At 41.4% G+C, this 20827-nt stretch overlaps 1 protein-coding gene across 5 annotated transcripts; it reads right to left on the bottom strand.

The window, feature by feature from the left end:
• Nucleotides 1-3843: 3843 nt before the first annotated feature.
• On the bottom strand, nucleotides 3844-19435 carry LOC310985872 (uncharacterized protein). Of its 5 annotated transcripts, none has more exons than XM_083971534.1 (17): nucleotides 19378-19435; nucleotides 18118-18763; nucleotides 17712-17852; nucleotides 15628-15769; nucleotides 15248-15531; nucleotides 14951-15033; nucleotides 14803-14846; nucleotides 14542-14682; nucleotides 12982-13065; nucleotides 12576-12596; nucleotides 12375-12467; nucleotides 12067-12228; nucleotides 11795-11968; nucleotides 11588-11665; nucleotides 11414-11497; nucleotides 6206-6307; nucleotides 3844-6109 (listed from the first exon to the last, which is right to left on the bottom strand). In XM_083971534.1, the coding sequence occupies exons 2-17, from the start codon at nucleotides 18561-18563 to the stop codon at nucleotides 5636-5638; spliced, it is 2553 nt and encodes an 850-aa protein (XP_083827660.1). In that variant the 5' UTR covers nucleotides 18564-18763; nucleotides 19378-19435; the 3' UTR covers nucleotides 3844-5635. The 5 variants fall into 5 exon arrangements, with proteins under 5 accessions (XP_083827660.1, XP_083827659.1, XP_083827662.1 ...); XM_083971533.1 differs by lacking the exon at nucleotides 19378-19435 and adding an exon at nucleotides 19164-19340; XM_083971536.1 differs by lacking the exon at nucleotides 19378-19435 and adding an exon at nucleotides 19164-19340 and having other exon boundaries at nucleotides 11414-11494.
• Between the last annotated feature and the right edge of the window lie 1392 nt (nucleotides 19436-20827).

Below are 20827 nucleotides of genomic sequence, written 5' to 3'. Positions count from 1 at the left end.
TAGATAGATAGAACGATAGAACGATAGATAGATAGATAGATAGATAGATAGATAGAACGATAGATAGAACGATAGAATGATAGATAGAACGACAGATAGAACGATAGAACGATAGATAGATAGATAGAACGATAGATAGAACGATAGAACGATAGAACGATAGATAGAACGATAGAACGATAGATAGAACGATAGATAGAACGATAGAACGATAGAACGATAGATAGATAGAACGATAGATAGAACGATAGAACGATAGAACGATAGATAGATAGAACGATAGATAGATAGATAGAACGATAGATAGATAGAACGATAGAACGATAGAACGATAGATAGATAGATAGATAGATAGATAGATAGATAGATAGATAGATAGATAGATAGATAGATAGATGCAACTTTATTGATCCCGAAGGAAATTCCACTGCTCAGGAATAGAAACGTCAACACCCGAATGTTTTCATTCTAAAAAGGAAAAAAAAAAATAGAGGCATGTGAAAAAGAGATCAGTCAGCATCAGTTAGAGGATTTACCACTGAACCACCTCCACCTGACCAACCACCACCAGAGAACTGTGGAGAGCTTATGGAAGGTCAGGTCATCCCCGACCCCCCCTACACTAATATGATCTCTCCATGTGCTCTCTATACCCATGAAATACTGATTTATAACACGCTTATCGGCACACAGCAGGACGACTTAGCTCAGCTGACCAACCGTGTGTGTGGCTCTTCCATTTCTCCTTCCTGGCCTTGACGCTCACCTTTCCACATTTGACACAAGTACAACGGGCGAAACAAAGCAATCTCGGTGATTGCTATCCACCTGGATTCTGCTAAAGCTGAGGTTGGAGGGAGTAATAAAGAAAGGAATGTGGCTCTAATGTCCAAGGGGATTATTCCTATACATTTTCCTTTTGCTCTGTAACACCTGGAGGGATTTCTGTATGTATTCCAGAGATGTTTTCATGTTCCACTGTGGCTGTAATCCGCTTTGTTGATTTTGGAGGGATTTCAGAGCTGCTTATGATGTGCAGCCGCAGCCGTGCAGTTACATTCATTACTATACAATGCACTACAGCCTGATCTGATTCTTCAGAGCGCTTTCAAGTTCGTCATAACTGCAGAAATGTGGGTGAATTCTCTCAGTCCCTATCCATGTCATTACTCCTCTGGTGTATTTTCAACACTTGATAAGGTCTGGGACTTGATTCCCTGAGCTCACACACTTAAAAACCGAGGCACTTCAAAACGAAGCCAAAAGCACATTATCATTTTAAACCGGTGCAAATGTCCAGGTGAAGAGGCTTGCTGAGGGGTGTGTGATTTTTCACACTGCCTTCTCAACGCATGTTTGTCAGTCAGCTACGACCAAACCAGATGCTCAAATCATCATCATCCCCCCATGCCTTAAGGCTATAATAAAAGGAGCAGTGTCACCTTGATCTAACAAAGTGTGACAGAAGAATACTATTGTGATCGATCCAATCTGGGTCAAGGTCTAATTTCAGCGTCTGATTGAAGTGTAAAACTCAAAGCAGTGTGAGGACCATAGGGAGTTGTTTATAGAAAACGCAGAGCACCATGATAACAGTGTGAAAACAACAGTGAGGGGAGAGGGGTGAAAACAAGCACCAACATGTGTCAAAGTCCCCCTGATCAAGATGAAACCGAGCGTGAATGGTCTCTTGACTTCCCCTGCAATAAAAAAAACCCAAGCCAAACCTCCTTGCAAATGGCCTAATGGTCCATGAATTCAAAGCTGCTGTAAATACAAAAAACCCTAAAATAGGAACAATCAGCACTTTCAGAAATGCCCCACAGCGGAAAAAGAAGAAGAAAAAGAAAAAAAAAAAGGAAAACCCTCCTCTTAAAACAGAGAGGTGTTTCCCAGATACACCAAAAGGTGGATTAGCAGTGAATCACCCTGAAGGCACTGACTGACCCACACTAACCCATTTGGGTGGTGTGTGTTTTTTTTTTCCTGATCCAGCCAGACATCCTTGTTCAGGAATCTGTTAATAATGGGGCTTAGCACTGCTGCATGAGAACAAGCAGTATTTATAAATGAGAACAGTGAAATCAATAAGGCCCAGCAGGCAGCAGTAACAACGTGCCTCTGCCCAATTTTTGCACCACAACATTACAGCAACAGGGAGAAGTTGTATATTCCCAAGAAGCATGACACACATTTTTTTTTTTTTTACTCCATTAACGCTGCTCGTTGAATTCACGCAGATGCAGTTGCGACTGTGGTATTTCCTGCCTGTTAATGAACGTGCCGCACAAACAGTGTGTTCTTGTTTACAGGCGCTGGAGAGCAACACACTACAGGCACAAATCACAGACACATGATGGGTCTCATTTGGTCTTTGCATTAACATCCACAGGCGTGTTATTTCACTCGGCGTGGAGAGCATAAGGCATGTGTTTCCCCCCCACATTAAGCCCCGGCTTCTGGGCTGCAACAGCGGCCACCCTGCATCTGCATAGCCGCTGCAGGCGACAGCACCGGCCGATAATCAAACACATTGGACTAATTGACGGAAGCAGCAACACATCGCAGGTGTGTCACTGACTGACGCCATGACAAACGCGTTTTTTTCCTTTTACGTTTAGGTGAATGCGCGTCAGAAAATAATAAACACAGCAACGGAGAAAAAAAACGCGTCGTTGAGCCACATGTAGGCCAAGCTATTCTTACAGAGAATATAGGTTGTGTTCATTAATACACCCATTCAGAATGAGAAGGACATCTTGGAGCTGAATCCCCTTCTTACCGGAGAGCATGACCGATGCCTTCGGAGGTCTCCGCGGTCCTGTGTAGCACAGCCAAGCCGAGAACAATCATTCCTGCGTCGGACCACAGGGTTGAATCATCCCAGGAATGAACACGGCTTCAATTAATGAAACGAGCGGTGGTGGTAATTGGTAACGTGAGGAAAAAGCCTGTGGTTCATGGTGGCTTCTTCGCATCCCCAATTGTAATTCACCAGCAGCCTCTCGACCTCCGCTGCGTCGGAGCCCTGCGCATCTCGGCAGACCTGCTCTGAGAGAAGAAAAAGGTTTCCCCTGCTGCTGCTGCTGCACCGGATGAAACCCCTCTGTTTTCCCCACCGTACGACCGACCCAGCGCTGTCACACACAGCAGCCCTGCCCCTCCCCAGATGTTACATGCCTTCAGTCAGTGTGCAACGCTTTAATCCACTCATACAAACGGTGCCGTCCGCTCGCTCCGTAGGCACGCGCTCAATGACGCCGAGTAGTAAGAGGGAAAATTAGCGTGCGTCTGTGCGCGTGACAATCCCAGCGGTGCTTCATACGTAAACATAGGACTGTACAAAATAGTCCAAATTAGCTTTCTGGCTAACAGCGACGTGTATGGTTAAAAGTACATCGTTGTAATGCATCCAGCAAATTAAATGGACATTGAGTGAATTATAACAGTAAGATTTTTTTTTTAATCTATTAAAATCAATAGGTTCCTGATACGTGCTACCACACACAGTGCAAGCCCTTTTTTATATATAAAAACAAGAAAACAAAAAACGTACAGTTCAAGTCATAAATATCAAAAATAAAAGTAAAAATGTCATTTTCTAAAAGCAAACAAACGTATAACATAAGGACACTTCCTGGACAGAAAGGGAGCCATCCTTTTCCAGATGTTTTATAGCTACATAAGAAGCTACTGAAAATCAGCTGCACAGCTTCACTTGATGGACCACAGGCTATAAATCCATCAGACCAGTTTTATGAACATAATGAAAAAGGAGTCAGCCATAGCTGTTTGTTTGCACCCTGGCTTCAAAGAGTCAAAGACAAGGGAATAAACCATCTGTTTCATTTATTTAAACAGGTTTTTTTTTTTTTTTTAATTCAAAGACTATATAACATAGCTTTAAAAAGAATTATGAACAGATCCCATTATACATTTCAAAATTTGCACACTTACTTGAAGAAACCAAGATAACAAAAATAAATCTGATAAGGCATAATCTTTAACATGTGGGGAATTGAATTATTACAATTTACAAATAAACAATTTAAACAAAAATCATCTTAAAATCCTAAAATAGCCTACAATATGGACTACTTTCATACAACTCTAGACCAAAAATGGTTAAACAAAGCAATGACTTCGGCCCACAACACCAGTTTCCACCCATTTTGGAAAATATAATCAAGCAAATTTCATCTTTTTCCTCAGGTATCTGCTCAGAATTTGTCAAAGCCACTTTCAAAATGTTTCAAAATGATTCTTCATTGTACAGAAAAAGCTCTAATGGAGTTTAAATACAGTGTCTTTTAAGAATATGTCAACCTTTTTCTTCATTGTCAGTTTTAAAACAGAATAAGTTAGGGCACAGTTTGGATTTTTGACAGAGATCGTCTGAAACAAAACTCTGATGTTGGTCTTATCAACATGAATACAAACACGGTATATAACACTAACTACATAAAAGCTTAAGTATTAACCCCTGTCGAGCCAGCACTACGTATTACTCTTCCATGCAGAGAAGGTTGTGTCAGGTTATGTAGGGAGCAGTAAAACATTTGAGAGAATTGAACCTTCACTGACTTACTTTTAGTCTCCTACATGTCTACTGGCAACGGCCAACCTTAGATGACCTCAGTGTTTCTTAACAGTGGCTTTCTCTTTGCCTCTCGACATGAGGCTGCAACTGTTGAAGAGCAGTTGTTGTCTGAACAATGTCTCGGTCGTGGAGCCATGAGGGTCATCATGACTGACCTTTAAGCCTCACGGGATATTGAGTACACTGAAAACACTCTTGCAGCCTTCTCAATTGATGCTTTTCAGGGTCTTAATTGTAGATACGTGAATTCATATTGGAGGAGGATGAAAAATGTGAGGGAGGTTCACAGGGGGGTGTGCTTACATACAGTATGCACTGTAATCTGAGGCATATTTAACCATCTCCTGTTTTTTGAATAACTTTTATAGTGCCAGCACTGCCCAGAAAATGGTCAGAATCAATGACACTGTTGCTGGACGAACAAAATCGTAAGGCATTTTTGTGATAAACCAAGAGCAAGCAATGGAGTGATCACATAATTATATGAAAATGGAAAACATGGGCAAGATGAAAAAAAAACTTATTTTGACAAAAAAAAACACAATTCTGCTTTTTGATTTAATTGAATATGTTGCACAGTACAGGGGTAGTAGCAAGACAACAATTTGACACGGCCAGTGTTGCTGGTGAAAAGACAAGTTGCTTAATAAATTGGAACTTCTAGAACATTTTTTGGGGCTGGGAGAAAATATTTGGGGGTAAATGGCCACTTAAACATATATAATCCAAAAGAGATAAGCTAACACATAGATTTCAGCTCTACATACCCATTACTCCACCCAGTTTTCACAAAATCAACCAACAACGGAAAAACCACATCTGGTTTGTAATGTCACAGCTCCTGGAATGCCTTTGGTGATTCTTCAATTATTCAAATTTACTAATACTATTAGAATCCAGAGGTAAAGCTGTCATGTCATATATAAATTTCCTAAAACTAATAACAAAACGAAATCAAATTAAGTGGCACAAACTTGCACCAGAGAATCTGTAGTTTCCGACGTGGTCATAGATTTTCCCTTGTCTGTGCTGGAGTTAAAATCTTTGCAGCACTCTGCAGTTGATACAGACGCTCACATTCTTCTTCACCAAGAAATCACACGTTGACGCCCGCTCCAGTATGATTGGGTCTTTGTTCAGTAATGGCTCTTTGGGGGGCAGGCCCTGGCACACAACGTATTTCTCCAGGCCCAAAAGCAGATTGACCACCTCAGTTACCGAGGTTAAGCGTTGTGGGTAGCTGTCGTACAGCGGGTGTGTGGGGAGCAGCGGCTGCTTTTGGACGGTGACCTGATAGCAGAAGCCTGGGTCGATCAGCACCATGGTGTCGGTCATGTTGGACTGCTTCAAACACTGGATGAGCTGCAGCTGTGGGCCCTCCACCATTATGGCATACCATAGGATTGGCAACACCGAGGAGCGCAAAGCGTATAGCAATTTCATTAGCTGGTTTTCTACATCCGCACCGCTCCCTGCCGGGTTATCAGCCAAACTGAAGATCTGTGTGATCTGCAGAGATAGAACGAGAACAAATACATGAAATGTTTTTACGTTCTCTGTCATTATCCACAGAACTAATGAGAAAAGTCTCAGCAGGACTCTTACCATGGGCAACTCTTCCTCTTCCTCCTCTTCGTCTTCCTCAACAGGCTTTTGACCATCTTTGCTCGAGTGCAATCTCTCTGCGTCCCATCTGCTTAGCTGCTCCTGCATCGACGTGGGTGAAATGATTACTTTTTATCTACAACTCCTGTCATTCAAAACTCAATCTGTATTTCAAGTGTTTTCAAAATATCAAATTACAATGGAACCTAAGATGAACTCAAATTGTGCCAGAGCTGCTTCAAAATGTGAGAAATCAGCCTTGAGCTTCAGAGCATGAGATCTAATGTTGGAATAATTTTAAAAACCTCTAATAGCAACCCAGCCTTTCACACTGGGATGTACCCGCTCTTCCACTGTGTGAATACAAATGAGCTGTGCACCCTAGTGTGCTGAGGTTTGTCTTGCATGGAAAAAAAAGTATTGTTTATGAGGAAAATGTTAACTACACTGAACAAAAATATAAAGGCAACACTTTCATTTTTGTTTAAAAGTAAAAGATATAAAATGTTTTTCTTAGCACACTAAAATGAGTTTTTCTCTAACAAGCAATCCTTTTTTTTGACAGGTGTCAAGCAGATTTTAAGATTAAGATGCTGACTGTACAGCGTGATCACTGCACGGATAAAAAGCTAGTGTCTGCTGTGACTACCCTTCGCCTCACGCAGTGAAACACGAGTTGATCAGGTTATTGAATGTTTTTGTGCCACTCTTCTTCAATGGCTCTGTGAAGTCGCTGGATTATAGGACAAACTGGAACACACAGATCAATAGTTGACATGCTGAGTTGGGCACTAAGGCAACACAAGAGTGACACTGAAAAGCAACACTTGCAATCCCTTGTTCATAAACTGCACCTTTCAAAGACCAAACCAGGGTCAGAACAGAAGGAAAAATTAAGAGGAAATTGAGATGGAATTTACTGGCCGCTGGGAATTAAGTAAATTTGGGTCTCACCAAGATGAAGTGGGTTTAGGATTAGATTTTGCTCAATTTAAAACCACCACACAAAGTGTCTTAACATTTCTGCCTCATCAGCATTCAATACATTGTATTTGATGCAGAACAAAGAAGCTGTTCTACTGTCCTAATTCCACAGCATTCACCTGCACACAATACTAAACAACTGCAGGTTTGTGTTTGAGGAATCAGTAAAGCATGTGGCAAGAACCATTTAAGATGTTATTGCTGTGGTAACTGAGAAAAAAAAACAACAACAACATCAAGTGTATAAGGTGTTGGGCCATCACATGCTGCCAGAACAGCTTCATGATCTCTGGCTTTGATTCTCCAAGTCTCTGAAGTCCGTTCAAAAGATATTCCCTCATATGTTGTTGTTAATGATGGTGGCGGAGAGCGCTGTCTAACATGTCAGTGCAAAGTCACAAAGATGTTCAACTGGGGTGAGATCTGGCGACTGTGAAGGCCATAGCATATGATCCACACAGAAATGTCTCATAATTGGATTACGATGATGTCTAAGGGTTGGGTTGGGTTGGGCCAGTGGTCTCAAACTAAACCCTCAGCATTCACTTTCAGACCTGTAGACGAGTGTCTTCGGTTTATATTGTCCTGCTGCTACACAGTAACGGTCTGAAGGACTGTCGTTGCCAACAGTCTGATCACATCCTGCACTGACATTCCCAGTCACCTGAAGAGCTGCTCTTCTGCACCAACATCACGGTCATCTAATGAGCTGTCGACCACAATTTCTGACCGTCCATGGACGTCTCAGTCAGATCTAAATACAGATATAACTGGAGTCACTGTTCACTGTTGAAGCAGCAGCCACCTGAAGCCACTGCCGCCTACGATCCAACCATGAACACTCCTTAAAAGATATTATTTTCATTGATACTAAATCAGAATCAACTGAGTCTGCTCAGCATTTTATACCAATGTAAATTGCTTGATTGTACCATAAGGACACGTCTTCCGCTCTCAGTGGTACGGAAGCGTACAGTGGCAATGATGGTGCTATCGCAGTTAATCTGCCAATACTTCCTTCTCGGTTTGAGACACTGGGAGATACTAATGTTTCTTCAAAATGAGGATGGTATCACTATTAGTATGTCAACACTACGCAGGTATCTCAAGTCCTTAGGATTGTTCAGGCGGAAAGCACTTTTCATCCCTCTCCTCCTACACCCCCTCCCCTCCTCTCCATCTTCTTCCAACTTCCTCCTCTAATTTTACAATATCATGTTATATATTGAAAATCAGTCAAAATAATTGCAATTATAAATATTTATTTAAACTGTGCAGCCCTATATACCAAATAAGTAGAATCATGACTTTTCCATGCTTTTTTTTCAACATTGTCATTTCTGAATGAATGAATGACTGACATTAAACGTTTAGCTTGCCCACGCTCCTTAACCTAACAAAACTTGCAGTGGTTTGATGACGCATATTTACTCTCTTGCACGCTTCCCTGTCCACCGTGTGTGACTGTGCAGGTGACGTCACAACAACAACAACAACAACAACAACAACATACAACCCGCACACACGTGAAAATTGGCTGCAACACAGACTTTAGTCCACAGACTTTGTCAGCTCATAATTCTAAATTGTTCTAAGAACTTGTTAGTGGCTAATAACGTTAATAATGCTAATATCTGGGTTCTTGCCATTCGTGGATGACTTGCAGTTAGTGGTTCTGAGTGAAGCAGTGGCTAATGTGGCACCTTTTTCTTATCTTGTAATTACGAGATATGGTGTCTAAATGTTTTTTTATCCAGTGAATGCAATGCGCTTCCATAGCATTTGTTATGTTTCTCCACTCATTCATTTATCATCCATTTGTACATCATACAGTCAGACAGTGCAAAACAAGATTACTTTGTTTTAAAAACTAAATCAAATAAGGATCAACTATAATCTGCCCTGGTTCATATTATTGGTTTATACTGGTGAGTGTCTGACTGCTCCAGTTTTAGAAATGTGTCTTGGAGCATCAGATATTTTTGTGAGCTCAAGTGAAAGGCAAAACAGGTGACCACAAGAACAAACTGAAGGACGGCCAAGAGAAGGGGGGTGAGAAGTAGAAAGAGCAAACAGCTTGGCAGCGATATGCATCCATTACAAGGATATCAAATTAACTTTTGTGGGTGGCCTGATGCCAAGTGGTTAGGACACATGCCATATGACTGCAACATCCCAATGGGCCATTGTCATACGCCATATCCCTCTCTTTCTCATTTCATGGCTCCAGTCTGTATCTGCACTGTCGAACTGTGAAATAAAGGCAAAAATGCCCTCAACACTTGACTCGTGTCATGTCACTATAACTTACGGCAAAACAACAGAAATCTACACAAGGACACCGATCTTAAAAAGATTCATCAACCCCGGATGGAACAATTAGAGATACAGATGGCCTCACCAAACACAGATTTTTTTTTAAAAACAGGGTTTGGATCCAGGCCTGGAATCACTGAGCAGAGCCAGAGCCACAGGCCAAAGAACAGCATGACAACAGATATATAAGGAAATGGTAGGGCTGGACGATTATTGCAAAAATCATAATCACGATTATTTTGGTCAATATTGAAATCACGATTATTTACACGATTATGCGGGGGGGCGGGGGACTATGCAGGATTTATAGCTTGACCATGCTACATTATTACCTTAAATAAACAGTGCCAATGTGTGTTTAAGGTTTTTAAGTTTATAATTTTAAATATTTATTCAAAAAAAAATTTTAACTTTTTTTTTTAAGTTTTATGATCCAGCAGCAGAAACTATACAGGATGTTTAGCTTAACTTTTCTACATTTTTACCTTGAATAAACAGATTTGGAGTAATTGTCATGGTTTAACTTATTAAGAGGGAGAATGGAGGCTCTCTGCTTCCGTGTGTGTCGCTTGCGTCTCTGGGATGAAATAATAGACTTAAATCCAACCTGGGAAGATCAGAGCCTCCGCCCCGCTGCGCTGTCCCAGCTCTCGTCACAAACGCACCCCATAACTTTTTTTTTTGACGCGCCCCATAAGTGATCTCTTGTTTATGACAGATTAAACTACACAAATACACGTCGTAACGTCGCATAACGTTATCCGCCGCTCTACAGATTGCTTCCTTGCCGGCTTTGTAAACATATGCACATGTAGCCTACGGGCCGGGGGAAGAGGAGGAGGAGGAGGGTTGTTGTTGTGCGGCCGCTTTGAGGAGATGAGCGAGTGTTTTAAATGATTATTTCCCGTTCATTCGTCCTGAGCGGTGGCCGCTGCTCTCTCTTAACTGGCGCGGATTTTTAAACGCCGCCGTCAACACACGAGTGGACTCGTCCACAGCATTAACTGAGAGAGAGGAGTGCAGTGCAGGCGCGGGGGCGGAAGCGCGCATGTGTGTTTTTCAGAATAAAACACCAAGACAAAAAAATAATCGTTTATCTTCGATTACAGTGTTTTTATGATCGTGAGAAGCCAAAATCGTAATCACGATCAAAATTCGATTAATCGTCCAGCCCTAGGAAATGGACGACACGCCAAAAGCATTTGTGAGGGGAAGTGTAAACAGACAGCCATGATGCCTCATGATCAGTTAGATCTAATGCAATTAAGCATTGAGCAGCAAGAATTTGCCCACGATCTGCCAGAAAGTGCAAATATCTACATTGGAGCTGTGGGACATGACAAGGCCCAATACTATAACCACACGTATAGACAAGTGTTCCAATGTATGAAGTTTATCCAATTATTTAATTATTTGCTGTTACCATGAGCTATTTTTGTCAAAAAATCAACAATAAAAATAAAGTGTAAGGGGGTTTCGACAGGAAAATTGTCAGTAAAATTTGTTTTTACTTACATTTATTAACATCCTTTTTTTCTTTTATTCTTTATCTTTATGTACCATCTCAGAACCAAGAAATTAAATAGATGTGTTGATAAGCTTTGTTTATTTATTTGGTCAGTGGTTTAAATCATTTTAGTTAATTGGGACAAATAAAAATTTGAAAAGCCCCTGTTGATTGGTTTCAATCTGTTTTTGGATTATCTCAACCACAATGGGAAGAGACTTTCCTCCAAGAGACACAACACGGTCCCTGAGAGGTAAACATATCCATACCATGGCAGCACAACACACAAACACTCAAACTGATTTGGGTAGAGAGCCTGTGTAGGGACCCCTCCTCTATGCACATGTAGAAAAAAAGATGCATTTTGACTAAAACAAGAGAGGAAATAATAGTAAACCTACCAGTTGAGAGTTATTGCGGTTGCTGATGTGAGGGACTTTGTCAGACAGTCCATTCCTCTGTTCGATATTTGAATAATTCAACTGCTGACAGACAAAATGAAGTTGACATTCTGTTTAGTTTGGAGATTAGCTTCCGCCGCCAAAAAATGTGCAGATAAGAATCTATCTTCAAACCTGCATAGATGATTGGTTGTTTCTAACATTGATTTCATTGTGTTTGCTACTGCTGGCTGGCTCTGAGTTCCAGCTCATCTAAAACAGCAAAACATGAGTACATTAACCTTTTACCGAGTAGCTTTTTGCCTGCTGGAGAATGCAACTCACACAAAAACATTCCCTACAAGCAAAAAGATTTCAGCAGCAAAGGTTTTGTACACTCACTAAATTGCTGTCATCATCTTCATTATCGGTGAAGTCCAAGCTCACTTGTGGTGTTTTATTTTTCCTCAAACCTGACTTGCGACTGTATGTGTAGTGAGGTCTGGGCCTGCCCGGCATTGCTGGGCCCTCTGGCCCATTATCTCCTTGTCCCATCTGAGAGGGCAGCAAGTGTCTCTGTTAAACATAACCACAGAGACATTTCAATCTAACATTACTGCATCATTATTCTTGACAAACAACATATAATTCATTGGAAACTGGTGTGGTCTCACCATCGCCTGTCTCTGACACTGCCGCAGACGACACTTCTGCCTCTTTTTGTTGCTGCCTCCGAACTTGGGTTTGTCTATACAGAAATCACACGTGCCACAGTCTTTCCTGCAGAGACAGGCTTTACATTCTCCGCAGGAGCGTCGCTTTCGCTTCTTATGCCACTGTGAACAAGGATCATTAGAGCAGAGAAAGAAAGGCGATAAATGAGCTTGATATGATATTGTCAAAACAATGTTATGTTTATAATAGTTGATGTGAAAGAAGGTCTGCAGACAAACTAAAAAACACACACATTGTCTTGACTCACATCGTCATCATCATCAGTTGACATGTCATCATCATCCTCAAGGTCCACGTTGAAAGAGAAGTTCTCTGTATCGCTGCCTTTGATACTCGGATGCTGCGCCAAAAAGAAACATCATCCATAAGACTGAGTGGAAAAGCTCAAGCAATAAAACTGAGTACTTTGAATACTGACTGAATTTGACCTCACATAACAAACAGTTACCTGTGACTCTGCAATTTCACTCTGTAAAATAAAATAGTTGTTAGGAATGTAAATGACAGATGATTACATTTTATCACAATCCATCTAAGACAGTATATTTAGACCTTTTCTGTATCTAAATGTGGACAATTTGGAATAATTGAAGCAAGTCTGACCCTGACTGGCAACATGTCATAACGACTTAATTTATGCCTCTATAAACAGACTTACATTATAATAAAATAACATAATAAACTATATACAATTATAATGTCAAATGAACTGTAACCTGGAAATCTGGATTTAAATTTGACACAGAAAAAAAGGTTGTTGTGTTAAACTGATGTCGAACATGGAGGTTACCATGACCCTTCCAGCAAGCACAGCCAACAAACACAACTTAACAAATTACACAAACCTCTCTTACCTGAAAACTCATGCATGAGTCATCATAGGTTTCAGGGACGTCATTATAAGCCCTGTGTGACAGGAAGCCTCCACCTCCAGGGCCCTGATGGGTCACACAGAAACAAAAGGCATGAGTGTAGAAGTAACCAATAAACAACGTCAGTAAACAGTACCTATTGTTAATGATGTTACGTCTGACACTGAGGCCCCAGGTTCCCCAGGTTCCAAAGACAAACGAGGCCCTGTTTCTCTGAAGTTGTTGAAAAAGCTGCGGTAAAGACGTGATAAATCTGAGGATCGTCACTGCACTTGCAGAGAAAATGGAGCCACCAAAAAGGCTAAAGACATCATCAGTTTGGGAGCACTTTGACATGACATCTCCCAACTAAGAGGGTTAAACATAATGTATCTCCTGAAATCAATCACATGGATGGTTCGAGAGGTGTGTGTGTATAAACCCCCCCCCCCAAAAAAAACAAACAACACTACCGATGGCATCTGTTAGGGAGGAATTTGTGGTGATGCCGGAGACAGCAAAGGGGAGATGTGTTAACATCCAAGTGGCTATAGTGCATAAACATGAAGATAAGGATTCACACCAGCTAGGAAATAGGAGATAAACAATACCTTTTCTGGGCAGATTGAATCGTAGGCAACTGGACTTGTATTTGTTTTTTGGTTTCGCCTCTTATCCAAGGGGCTTCATCAGTTTGTATGCAACTAGTCTCACTAGTCCGCACTAGCTAAACAAAGACAGTGGACCCAGATAAGACCCAGGTATTTAACCTCTGTGGGAGTGGTCACCAGAGTAACTGTGGGTGTGTTTACAAGGGTACTGGTTTCAATTGACCATTGTTGGGGTCCCATGTGACAGTCGTTACAGTCCTGTGCCACTTGGGACTGTCACATGGGACCCCAACAATGGTCAATTGAAACCAGTACCTTTGTAAACACACCCACAGGGAGGCAAAACCTCTTCCCAGACAAATACAAGTCCAGTCGCCTACGATTCAATTTTCCCAGAACGATGACCTGGATGAAGGAGAATATCCATAGATGAGAGAAACAATCTCCCCCCACGCAAAGTGTTACACAGTGACGGTCAGCGTTATCATCTAACTCTACAGCTGTGTCTGCAGCCTGCCAGAGAGTGAGATTGAAGACGCCAAAGAGGGACCATGACCTTGGCATGTTCCTCAGAGAGAAAGTAGGGCAGATAACTGACCCCAGCAGTACTCTAACAGAAAGTCCTCTAATTCATAGCTCTCCACTATAACACAGAGGGACTGACACAAACTATCTAGAGAAGTGAAATTATTCTCTAACAGTGTCGAGAACAGAATTTTTTTTAATGAGTCAAAATACAGTGTTCCAATTTATTACGCACATCATCATGTATCATGTAGCCCACATGTAACATCACAGGACTGCTGTACATCAAATGACCAGCAGAGATCAGTACTCCCAAATGAGCTGTTCATGTGATCAGCCTTTTCGTGAAGCAATTAGCCTGAAAGATTGGACACATTCACGGGGCCTCATCGCACCATCACTACCTATTGTGTACCTGGCAGCTTACCTTGCGAATAGGACAGACACATCTGCGTTTGCGGCATATACGTCTCCGGGACTCGGGGCTCTGCAGTCCGTGCTTGCAGTTGGCACACTGTCCACAGTTTATTGTGTTGTGGCATCCCACACACTGCCCACAGGGTATCCACTGCAGTTAAACATGAACATTAATAAAAAGGCAGATTTCAAGTGGACCAAGTTTAAGCTGGTTAAAGTGGATCAAATGTAGCTGTTCACATGAACATCAAGACGACAGACAATGCTTTACCTTTCTGAAACGAATCATCGGATGCTCCCTGGACTTTGAAGATGCTGGAAAAATAGACAGTGTTGGATCAGTAAAACTGGAAGACGGTGTGTATTTCTCATACTTGTTTTTCATTACAATCATAGTACAGTAAAATGTTTGAACCTACCCCAACAAGAGGGACAACAAGGCCTCTTTCTTTGTTTGTCGTACCACGTGCCTATGAAGGAAATGCCACATCTGGCACAGATCCTGTAACAAAATATGTAAATCCTTATGATTAAATGGGAAAACTCAAGTGTTCAATTAGTTAATCAGTAGTTGTATTCCATCTATCCATCCATCCATTCACATCTATGGGAAGTTTTCTAACCCTGGACCTGGGGATCAAACCCACAATCTTCTTGCTGTAAGGTGACAGTGCCAACCACTAGCCACCAAATAAGAGGTGAAGGAATGAACTCACAGAGCAGTGTCTTCTGACCCAATTTCTCCATTAATGGAAGGGAGCGGGATCGGTTTGGATGACGAGGGAAAGGGAAGTCTAATTTTATCTTCGTATGGAGGATCATCATCCCGAGAGTATTGGTTTGGTGTTCCCGCTGAACCGTACGAGGAGAAGTACGGAGAAGAGTGGACGTGTTTGTGCCCCAGGCTGGGGGTGAGTCTGTGGTGAGAGTCTGGAGTGTCGGCGCCCTCTCCTCGCTCTATAAAGCTGGACTCTGAGGAAGAACGCTCCCGGATCTTTCTCTGATGAGAAAACAGAGAAATGAGAAAGTGAGGAAAACTGAGTGCAATACATACATGCATGTCTTAAAAGTTTTATGTGTTAAAAGAGGCCAATACCCTTATTCTGTTTCGAATTCTGATGTGTGGTGTTTCGCCATCGTAGAACTTTCCTGACTTGTATTCAAAGTTTGTCAGGTCAAGATGCCCCTCCAGCACTGACGTCAGCTCCACTCGGCTTCTCACTCGATCCCCTCGTGGACTGTGAAGGAGGAAAGAGTTAACAACTACATTGTTCATTTGGGCTGCAACCGACTGGGATGTCATGAGAACTGATACTTTGGTACCAAGTTAACGCCAAAATTCTGTAGATGTGATAGTGCTTGGTTTTCTACAGTACTGTAGGTACTCTGGATATTGTAAATACTGGCAGGACTGTTGATGGCAGCATAAAAACCCTACCACCGCCCTAGTCTGATATTAAATTTGAAGAGAAGAAGAAGAAGTCAGGCACAGTAAACTATCAACAATACTAAAAGAATGCAGCAGGTACAGTTGCAGCAACAGGTTATGCTGTGCTTTTGAGGAACAAAAACAAACCAGACCAAAACTCATATGGAAAGATTTTGTTTTTGACAGAAAACAGCAGGAACAGGCTATGGAGAAATGGCAATAAGCAAACAGTGCTGCAGGGCATTACAGTTGAGAAAGGAAATTGCCTAAACTTCTCTGAGCAGCTCAGAGACAGACACATTAATAAGATGTCGTCAACAAGTTCGCTTACAGAGGCACATCTTAACATGCCTGGCAACAGTAACACACAACAGTGACTCCCACTTAAATTCCCCAAATTAAAGCGAGAGTGAGCAGAAGATTTTGCTATTTAGAAAATTAAACCAGCAAACATTCATCCCTAACATGTATGGTCAATTGATAATTATGAACAGTTAATTAAATTATTTTTGCCATATTGTCTAGCTATGAGACACAACATCATAAATAGCAAAGAGTTAACACAATCTCAAGAATTGCCATTGTGAATTGTGCACTGCTGAGCTCCAGGTTATTAAACTCTTAGTGATTACATTGTTTGACACAATCTATGGCAACCCACAACAACAGCTCTGACATAAAATCTACCTACAGTACCACATGTATAATGTTGACTTGATGTTGAATTCAATTCAGTGTTAATAGCTGAAGACATAGTTGAAGGTGAGGTTGCACTGGACTGCATTACACTGAGAGGTATAAGCTAAACCTATCATTTAAATTAAACCTAACGAAAAAGACAGAATATTATTGCTGTCATAAAGCTTTTTTTGGATTGCAATAAACTTTCCATTTGTAATTGATGGGCAACAATTTGAATCAAAATCACAAAAAAACAAAACAAATAAAAATAAAAAACAAATAAAAAAAATAAGGGGGAAAAAAATCTGAAAGAAAAGATTATGATAATTATATTTTTTATTCTGTGTGTAATGGGGGCGGGACTAGATAAGCTTTTGCTTCTCCCGCTTTCCCTTTCGGCCATGTGTATGTATTATTTGAACCAAGATGAAGTGTGATGATGATGATTTAAATTGACATGCCCGAAATAAACAAATTGATTGATTGATTGATTGATTGATTGATTGATTGATTGATTGATTGATTGATTGATTGATTGATTGATTGATTGATTGAACTGTAGCAAATACAAACAATTTGTATTTGTCTAAGATGTTTCGCCCTTTTACCCACGGAGCTTCATCAGTTCGCAAGGCATCGGTCTGACTAGTCCTCACTAGTCTGATAAACAGTGGAGTAAGACCCAGGCATTTAACCTCTGTGGAAGCCTGTGAATATTCTCATTTGTCCAGGTCATCGTTATCCCAAAGAAATTTAAAACAAATGTTTGATTTAAATTTCTTTGGGATAACCTCTGTGTCCACAAAAGTACTTGTGTTTAGGTAGAGTTTCACCATTGTTAGTCATGTAAGGCCTCGGAGTCGACAGTCGTTAGGAGGAGTCATGTGAGGATGAGCAGCATTGTAAATGGGAGATCAGTGGTGTTGAAGACCCCTCCCCTATTAAGGGATTTTTTTTTTACAGAGATGGCTTCATTTATTCCTCTTTCAAACCATCTGTCCTCCCTGTCCAAAGTTTTATTTTCTGCTCCCTTCAAAGTGGGATTTTTTTTACAACTAGACAGCATTTACCTCATGTAATACACGTCCTTCTGGCCAATGCTGCTCCCTGAGCGCCGAACAACTTCTTTCCGTTTCCAACCCTCTCCGAGTGTTGGCCACTCTTCCCATCCTTCATCTGGATGCGATCGTTTACGCCGGGGAACATGAAGTCTGGATTTGACAGAGGACATGGGCATTATACATGGTAGATATCTTGTGACTACATGGGATAGAACAGACTGCATAAGGAGCTATCAAGAAAAAAGGCAATAAAATACACTGTGTTGCATTGTGTCCAACATGCACCACACTACTGTAAGCTCTATAGTGGCAAATGTAATATTATAGGTAATGTGAATGCACATGATTATAAAATCCTATGCATGCTGATTTTACTACATGACCAGAGATTGGGAGAACACATTATTCAACCTACTGATATATCTTTCTGAGGGCCTTCTCGCTGCCTGCCACGCTCTCACTCCTTTCACTTTCTCCTGCCAAACTTTCCTCTTCTCCATCATTCCTTCCAATGCTATTGGCATCGTCATCATCCTCGAGGGGCTCGAACCAGTCGACAGGGGGCTCGCCGCCAGTGGCCTTTTCTTCCCCATTTTCCTCGTCCTTTATTTCTGTCGTAGCTTCCTCCACTGGCTCTTCTATAGACTCCTCCACGGGAGTGGGGCTGGGGTTTACCTCTGCATGAGGACTGTCTGAGGGTGCCGGGGGTGCCAAGGGTGCCGAGGGCTCCTGTGTTGGTGCTGCTACCTCAGAGGTGTTTTCCTCTTTGCTGCTCTGTGTCTCTGTCTCTGTGCCTTGTCCCACATCTCCTTCCACAGGCTCTTTGCCAGGGAACGGGCTCTCAAGTGGTTCCTCGCTCATTGATGCACCAGTTCTGGGTACAAAGGGCCAACAATAGTTTCCTTGAGACAAGTAGGATATCCTCTACAGTAGATCTTGCATCCCATTTAAAGTGGTCAAAAGTCTGCAGGTCCTTGGATATGTCCCTCCCCCGCCCTCCAGTGTGGCCTTGAACAGGGCAGACGGATGGATCACAGCTGCTCAGGCTTTCATGGCAGGACCTAGAAACAGGAACATTGAATTGACACACCATGTTCAGGGAAGTGTGACAGTTAGCCTAGCTCGACGTTGAGTTAATGCAATGTTAGCTTTAAATTGACTGTGGTAACATGAAAACCAAATCCCCAAAAAATAAAAGTTGAATACAGAGTAACTAGAGACGGGGTGAGGCGTTAAGCTCTCTGGTTAACACAAGATCGCGCCCATTAAAACATTCCTACCTTTTGACACAGTTAGCCGGTAATGCAACAATGTTAGCCACTCTAGCTAACCTCAACTGTCCTGTATACTGTCACTTCTTCTGAATATACTCGGGTTGCACAAACGGTGACAGCGATTACTTGTCAAAAACAAACGCGTTTCGTCACACGCTTCCAGAAGTGCTAAATCAGACCCACTTACGGGAGGAAATTGAAGAGTAACACAAGCACAAAGTGAAAGCGAGAGTAACGTTAGCCGCCGCTAGCTACAGCGTCCCTCCTCCCATGGTTGCAGTGCCACTATGCTGCTGCTAAAATCATTCCTCTGAGTTGAGAGCTGTGTTTTGCTTCCGCTTTACAATATTTGCCTTTAGGTGGGCCGACACAAACACACACCCATGCGCGTACACACACACCTTAAGTTTCATGTTCCACAGATGCTTGTCACTCTAGTCAAAACATGCACCACTTCACTTTACGGGGGTTGAGCTAATTTGGCTAGCTAACCACCAACGGAAACGGTGGAAGGACAAAAGAGGGCGAAAAGGTAAAGATAGAAATCCGCTTGGGCCCCATAAACCCACCTACAGGGGGGGTGGGGGTGATACCAGCTCCATCAAACAACGGCGTTTGCATCAAACATACATTTTACATTAATAACTATAAATATTGTTGCTTTTAATTTAAATAAGTAGGCTGTAATACTGTAACGAGCGGTGCATTTTTGGAGCCGCCATTATTATTTTATTTTTCAAAAAATAAATTATCGTTTACATGTTCATTATAGACTACAAACACTCAGTTACAGATTTCTAAATTTGATTCCCTGTTACTCATTTCAAACACTGGTTTCCCATTTTATATTTATTGGAGTAATGTAGAGTAGAATAAAGAGGGGAATCAAAATATTTGACGAGTCAATACACGATTAAAACGTCAGGGGGGATTCATCTCATTTCAATTTCACCCTCTTCGATAATACGAAGGTTCCTAATGATGTGAAATGTCTTACTAGCGGACACAAGAACTCGTAAAATTGTTTCGATGCTTCAGAAAGGTGTTTCGATGCTTCCTATCTAATCTATTTAAAAACAGTATATATGATACACTGGACCATCATCGTATTTGGGAAAGGAGATAATGCCGTCCCACAATTCCATGCGGCAATAACATCCATTTAAAGCCACGCGCCAGTGCCAGCTGCTGCAAAGCAAACCCACGTTGAAGTCATGACAGCAAAAACCCTCAACAAGGAGGCAAGTGCTGCAGTGACAAACTGTTTTAACAGCCTGGATATGTGTTACAGATATCCATAAATATTTTTTCTCAGTCAAAATGATTATTTCAGATATCCAAAATTACATTCTTCCCGCAAATTGCAGATATACACTACAGGGCTAATGAAATCATTTTCCTACTCATGTGTATGGGACTGGAAGAGTTTGACATATCAATAATTTAATCCTGACTAGTCATAATTACACTTAAGATATTAATATATAAGATAATTCTGCACCCATCAATTAAAGATATCAATACTGTCCTTTAAAAAAAAAAAAACAGTGGAAATGGCATGCAAACGTTTGGGCACCCCTGGTCAAAATTTCTGTTAATGAGAACAGTTAAGCAAGTGGACGATTAGTCTGCTCAACTGTTGTTGTACATGCTGTCTCTCTGGGACACTTCCCTGTCACATAGTTAATGTAGGTACACATGGTTTTCTTGCAATGGCAAACTGAACACCTTTATTGTACTGATGGTTTTCATGAACACTAAGGTTAAATCTTCCTATTTAATATCAAGATTTTGGATTTCAGGAAAAAAAAGTCTGACTGATGGAGAAAACTATGGTTAGTCATACTTTAA

Source organism: Trachurus trachurus (assembly GCF_905171665.1).
Source record: "Trachurus trachurus genome assembly, chromosome: 5".
Classification (NCBI taxonomy): Eukaryota; Metazoa; Chordata; class Actinopteri; order Carangiformes; family Carangidae; genus Trachurus; species Trachurus trachurus.
Note: the sequence above shows the minus strand (reverse complement) of the source record. Positions and strands in the feature narration are given on the sequence as shown.

Coding starts and splice junctions, on each gene's coding strand:
- LOC310985872 (XM_083971534.1), bottom strand. CDS start 18,563: ATGAGCGAGGAACCACTTGAGAGCCCGTTCCCTGGCAAAGAGCCTGTG. Junction 17,853..18,117: donor GCCCTCAGAAAGATATATCA/GTAGGTTGAATA, acceptor TGTCAAATCCAG/ACTTCATGTTCCCCGGCGTA. Junction 15,532..15,627: donor GAATTCGAAACAGAATAAGG/GTATTGGCCTCT, acceptor TTTTCTCATCAG/AGAAAGATCCGGGAGCGTTC.